Genomic DNA, 5882 nt, shown 5'->3' with positions numbered 1-5882 from the left:
AGGATGTCGTATGCTGTGTTTCGAATGACGTGAGCCTGGAGGTACAATACGATCTCACCGATGCGGAAGGGAACATTTCGAATGAGTCCCAGCGATCGGTCCACCTCGCCGTTCGCCGATTGCATGTTCAGCTGGATTGTAGGATCGAAGAGGAGGTTGAGGCCCAGACAGACCTCTTCCGACATGGCGATGATCTGCGAACCGGGGTCGACGATGCATTCGATCTGCTCTTTGTTGTCGACCAATGCGATGATCGAACGAATCGCGTTCGAATCGCGGGCAACAGTAAATTCCGCGGGGTGCTCGCCGTGAGGGATGTGCTTCAGATATGTTTCATAGGGGTCTGGGACGATTGTAGCACCGGGTTCCAATGTTGCACCTGAACACGAGAGCTGGTTGACGGCCGTGACCTCGTCGGCGCCGATTTCTACGATGTGGGCCGACGCGACGGGTTCCGTCGAGACTCGCTTAGGGGTGACGGCGTCGCGGTACTTGTTTCAAATGTTGGGCGCGATCGACAGCAACTCTTCTGGGGTCAGCGTGACGAACAGCGACTTCATCGAACGCTGGAAGATCTCCTCGGCGAGCTTCGGCTGGATAACGGGGACGATGGTCTTGTACGCTGGTTCCTTGCCCTTGTCGTTCGAGGGCTTCAGCGGAGTTGCGAAGTTTCGAACGTTCGGTGGGGCGTAGGTTGCGTCGCGAGTGTTTGCGAAGGGGTGTACTGGTGGTGCTGGAGGAGCGGACGTAGTAGTAGGTCGAGACGTGGATTGCGTAGGCAGGGAAGAAGACGGCGCGGGTGCTGCTGCTGGTATCGTTGGAGGCGGGGCCGTGCTTGTTGAAGTGCTCGAGGGTGCCGCCACCCCTCTCGATGTACCAGATCCCGAGGCTTCCGCGCTCTTCGGGACGGCTGGCGTCGTAGGCTTCTTCCGCTGTAGAATCTTGACGCCGTCGAAGACCTCCCTTCGCTTCCGTAGCTGAAGGAGTTCTCGCTCGAGCGCCTCGATCCTGCTGCTGGTGTTGAGCGTGAAGGTTTGCATAGTCGAGCGGTCGTCGATCTCGAAGAGCATCGTCGGAGCGGCGGGTGCTGCGGGATTTCTTCTATGCCACTCGTAGATTCGATCCCGTATCGTGAGACCAGGGATAGTGCGGGGGCAGAAGCTTCCGTTCGGAAGGACGATCTTTCCTTCGGTGTTACGCTTGCACTTGCCGTCCCGAATGTCGATCTCCGCGAACTCACAGGTGCCTACCCTGCAGCCATGATTGCCGCAGTAGTGGCACGTCTGTTCAACTCCGCTGTTCTCGTGGATGTGGACGGCAGCTTGTTGTCTCGGTGCGGGAGCGTGGTTGTGCGTAGCGTGTGTTGTCGGCTGGATGAGTGTTGCGATTGTCCTCGACAGGCTTTCGATGATCATCGAGATGTCTTCGGTTTTGATCATCCCGGGGGGCACCGTTGTCGAAGTGTTCGACGTCGAAGCGGTAGCTCGGTTAGCCACTGTCGTAGGTGTGCTCGATGTACCGTGTAAGATGAACGTAGCTGCCGCATGAATCTTTGCCATGGTATACGGGTCGTCGGCGTAGTGATCGGGGTGCTTGAGATGTAGTCGGGTCTCGAGTCGTGTGAGCAACGCTGGCTGGAATCCGCGAAGAAATGCGCGACTTTGCTCGATAGTGGAGAGACGGTGCTGTGCGATGAGATGTTTTGTGATGGCCATGAAGTCGCGGTAGTAGCAGCCTAGGTCTGCCGCGTTGTGAATCCCGATACGAGCGCGTTCTCCGATGAGCTGATCCATGTCTGCCAGCGACCACTTTCTTGTATCGTCGGCGCCAGGATAGAGTGCTCGTACGTCGGCTTTCCAGTCGTTGTAGCTCTTGGCTACGTCGATGAAGGACTCGATGGTTTCCCATAAGTCAGCAACGTCGATCGAAGGATACCGAACGGCCCACTGTTTCTTGGCTGCTTCGTCGGTAATCTGACACCGGGTGAACAATGCCTCGAGGTCCTGGAAGTAACGCCGAAGCGAATGGACTTCCGACGGGTCGAAGGTTGGTGCCGTCGAATGACCACGCGGGGGCATCAACGGTGCGGTCGTGTTCTGACTCATGTTTGTAGTGGTAGTAGGAGCTGGGCTCGAAGAGGACGTGGTAGTAGTCGAAGGAATCGTAGGAGCGGGCGGTGCGGGGTTGGAGTTCGAAGCTGCGTTTGAAGGTGTTAATGGTGGCGGAGGTGCCAGGTCGGATGTAGGTATGACTGGGAGTCGCGAAGAGGATGCGATGGGCGGTTGTGCGTGGGCGCGAAAAGACGATGGAGTCGGAAGTACGAGATTCAAAGTAGATGGGATGGGATACTCGGGTTCGGGCGAAGAACTGGATCGTTCGAAAAGATCAGGAGTCGAAAAGTCGTAGTTGGAAGTAGTGAGGCCTAGAAGCTCGGGGGACGAAGTGCGTTCTTCGGCGGTCGAAGGGATCGGTTCTTCGGCGGTCGAAGGGATCGGTTCTTCGTCGAAGTCGTCCTGGAGCTCTTGGTCTATCTCGTCTTCTTCATCGCGGTCGAAGTCACCGGGGATTGTTGGAGAGGGAGTCGGTTGCGTTCTAGAAGAGCTGTCGAGGTTCTCAGCGGCGCTGCGGCTAGCAGCCTCACGCGCTTGCGAGCGGGTGACTACTGGAGACGTTTTCGGAAACCCGAAAGAGGCGAATTCTTGCCTGAGATCCCCTCGCGGTGGGCTCCAGAAATGATACGACCTACGAAACCCTAACCCCTAACCTGGGTGCGACCTAAAGGGACTAGAGAGACGGCTTATAGTCTAATGAGAGGGGAGTTAGCAGCAAGGTGTCCCGCGGTTCGAGTGAACACGAGAAACGCCTTCGGAAAAGGCTACGAACGATGGGGAAGGTACGAGGTGGCTTCGACACATCGTCGAAGCTACTCGGAAGCTGTGGATAGTTAGCGGAGACGATCGAAGCTCGGCAGAGCTCTTCGATGTATCGTAGAGAGAGAAGAGACACTATTCGATAGGGGGGGACTTAGCTTAGTACGCGGTTCGAGGTGCAACGCAGTTCTTCGACAATAGTCGAAGTCGAAAGGTTCGTCGAGACGGTATCGACGAGTGAACGCAGTGGACGAGGTTTCGAGGTTACGCAGTGAGGAACGAAGTGACGCAGTTGAGGACGTAGACGCAGGGCGAACTCGACTTATGAGCTCTGAACTCGAGGGGGGGAACAGATCTTGTATTTCTGGAGAGAAGTACGACAGATTTTATACTACACAGGATGCTACGACTATTCGAGAGTGGCATACGAGTACAAGGGGCTTTGCATTGTTCCTCAAGAACCTGCCTCACCGAGAGGCACATACCAAGTCCATCGGTAGAGTGACGTCATGCCGAACGCGGAGATGAAGAGCAACATATGGCCACTTCGGACCGGTAGCCGTCGTGAAGGCATGCCGCGAGGTTCGATACCTAATCGGGAAAGACCGGCTACTTCGGTGTGGCTTGGAGCGAAGCGCGCGCTTGGCCAAGCGGCGTCAAGTGGCCCTATTGTTCGCCGAATGCGGAAGATGTTCCGAGATCTACGCACGAGGCATCGGGAAGACCGTGCCGAGCTTCGAGTAAGCGTCGCGCACCGTCGAAGGTGTCGAAGATCGTCGAAGGCGAAATCGACCTGTTGGGAGACTGGGTCGAAGTGCCGGGCGGGATGCGAGTGCCGAAAAGAGGTGTATCGGGGCCCAGCGGGGCTCGGCGCCTATCAACGGTTACTGCGAATGCTGCAGAATCGACCACTGGACGAGTCAGAGACTGGATTGGTCGCCTGACCTTAGACATAAGCAGGCACTACAATGGATACCTTCAGAGCCTTCTTCGAGAGGTGGAATCCCTGCATATCACGGTCCAGAATCAGCAGGCGCTAGTCGATTCCTACAAGCGACAAGTCGATGCGCTACCTGCGTCAACGGGTAGCGGTCATTCCCATCAACCTAAGATTGGGGAACCTCCGGCCTTCAAGGGCAGTGAGAATAAGACCAAGCTTGAGGAATGGCTGGACCTGATCGTACTGTGGTGCGAGCATGAGGGAGTGGCCACCGACAAACAGCAAATCGTCACGGTGCTCTCGAAGCTGCAAGGACCAGCTCATCAGTACATGAAGAGCTACTATGTGAAAATGTGGGAAGGAAAGGATCTGGGTACCTGGAAGGCATTTGTGGCGGAACTAGCCCAGATATATGGGCAACGCGATGACAAGGAGGGTGCAAAGAAGGAGATCACGGCACTGTTCATCAATAAGGATCTGGCCTCAAAGGACTTTGTGAAGTACGCTGAGAGGTTCCGCACCCTCGGACGTCTCACGGAGTATGACGATAGTCTCCTCATTGACAAACTCCGGGAGGTTATACCTCGTGACATGCGGTTGGTGTTGGCCGGAAAGGACGAGTCCACCTTGCCAAAGGATTGGACATTGTTCCTCAACATCTTGCTCAACATCAACAAGATTGTCAACCCGGAGAAGGCACGAGGCTTGGTATTCAAGAACAGTGGCTCGGATAATGGCGGCGCTGTTCCCATGGACATCGATTCGGCTGAAAAGTCGAAATCGAAGGGTAAAGGCAAAGGCAAGGCAAAGGACGCTGAGGCCGCCTCGACAGAGGCAAAGAAGTATTGCGTCATCTGCAAGTCGAAGACTCATAACACAGATGATTGCTACAAGTTGGCCAAAAATGCGGACAAGCGGCCGAATACCCAAAGGGATGGCGCTAAGAAGGCACAAGGAGGAAGCGGTAATCCTGCAGCCAAGAAGGCTAAGAAAACGCGGGTTATTCAAGTCGAGCTTACGGATAGCGAGGACGACACGCCCCTGTCCACAAAAGCCGTGAGCGCCAACACTGCGAGAATCAAGGAGATTGCAAATGTCGAGGAATCGACTCTGGCTGGGAAGGATGAACCCCAGCTATCTGCAAAGACAGAACCCACCGCATGTCGCGACTTAGGGTCGAGCGACAGGGGGAACACAGACTTTGAAGGATGCTGGGGGTGTTCGACTGATTCTTACCGAAGCGATGGTGAGCAAGGCTCAAACCTAAGGCTAGGGACAAGTGAATGTATTAGTTAGTAAGGTAAGAAAGGAATACAAATGAGGGCTTACTGACCTAGGGACAAGAGGTCGAAACTGAGGTCCCTAGGGCAGCAGAGGCCGGCTTATATACATGGGGAGATTAGGGCAGGCTGTGCACGTTGGTCCGTGCGCAGCTGGTCTGTGCGCAGCATGCCGACGCGGCCCTGGGGGCCGGTGAGTCAGAGCGGCTGCGTCAGCGGGGCCCGAGCTGTGCCGTGCGCTGCTGCCCCATCTAATCTAATCGTACAGTAGATAGTGACGCGTCCATATCAGGCAGGTAGTACAGAGGTCGCGGGTTCGAGCCCGCGAAAAGGAAAAAATTAAAAAACGGCTAGGCGCCGTACCAAGTCGTGACAGCTAGATGCCATGCCAACTCGTGACATTACCCCCCCTCAACGTCGCATGACCTCATGCGAGGCGCCCTTGCCCATCTCCCATCCGGAGCGGCAACGTGCTTCAGTCAGCGGCGAAGGCATTGGCTGAAAGTTGAGACTACCAAAGGTAGCGGCATTGAGACGGCGAGGGGTGTTCGGATTCTTCTGGTGGAAGTTGGCTACGAGGGCCGGCGCATTAGCAACATTGCGCGCTGGTTCCCATGACGTATGCGAGTCGTCATAACCCTTCCACTTGACGAGGTACTGCAGTTGACGCCGGAAGATTTGCGAATCCTTGATCCGCTCAACCTCGTACTCCTCGTCACCCTCAACCTCGATCGCAGGCGGCTCCTCCGGCTCCCGGCCCGGGATATCGCTACATGTGTACTTGCTAAGCAA

The 5882-nt window shown here is 55.8% G+C and overlaps 2 protein-coding genes across 2 annotated transcripts; one reads left to right on the top strand and one right to left on the bottom strand.

The window, feature by feature from the left end:
• Positions 1-497: 497 nt before the first annotated feature.
• POSPLADRAFT_1062289 (hypothetical protein) lies at positions 498-3444 on the bottom strand (the record flags this gene model as incomplete). Its single annotated transcript, XM_024481493.1, has 2 exons — positions 498-2703; positions 3356-3444. The coding sequence occupies 2 exons, from the start codon at positions 3442-3444 to the stop codon at positions 498-500; spliced, it is 2295 nt and encodes a 764-aa protein (XP_024333587.1).
• Positions 3380-4754, top strand: POSPLADRAFT_1158843 (hypothetical protein; the record flags this gene model as incomplete). The annotated part of the gene is made up of 3 exons (XM_024487371.1): positions 3380-3610; positions 3634-4597; positions 4705-4754. The coding sequence occupies 3 exons, from the start codon at positions 3380-3382 to the stop codon at positions 4752-4754; spliced, it is 1245 nt and encodes a 414-aa protein (XP_024333586.1).
• Between the last annotated feature and the right edge of the window lie 1128 nt (positions 4755-5882).

This window comes from Postia placenta, assembly GCF_002117355.1.
Source record: "Postia placenta MAD-698-R-SB12 unplaced genomic scaffold POSPLAscaffold_21, whole genome shotgun sequence".
Lineage (NCBI taxonomy): Eukaryota > Fungi > Basidiomycota > Agaricomycetes > Polyporales > Adustoporiaceae > Rhodonia > Rhodonia placenta.
This window is presented reverse-complemented; position numbering and strand designations above follow the sequence as displayed.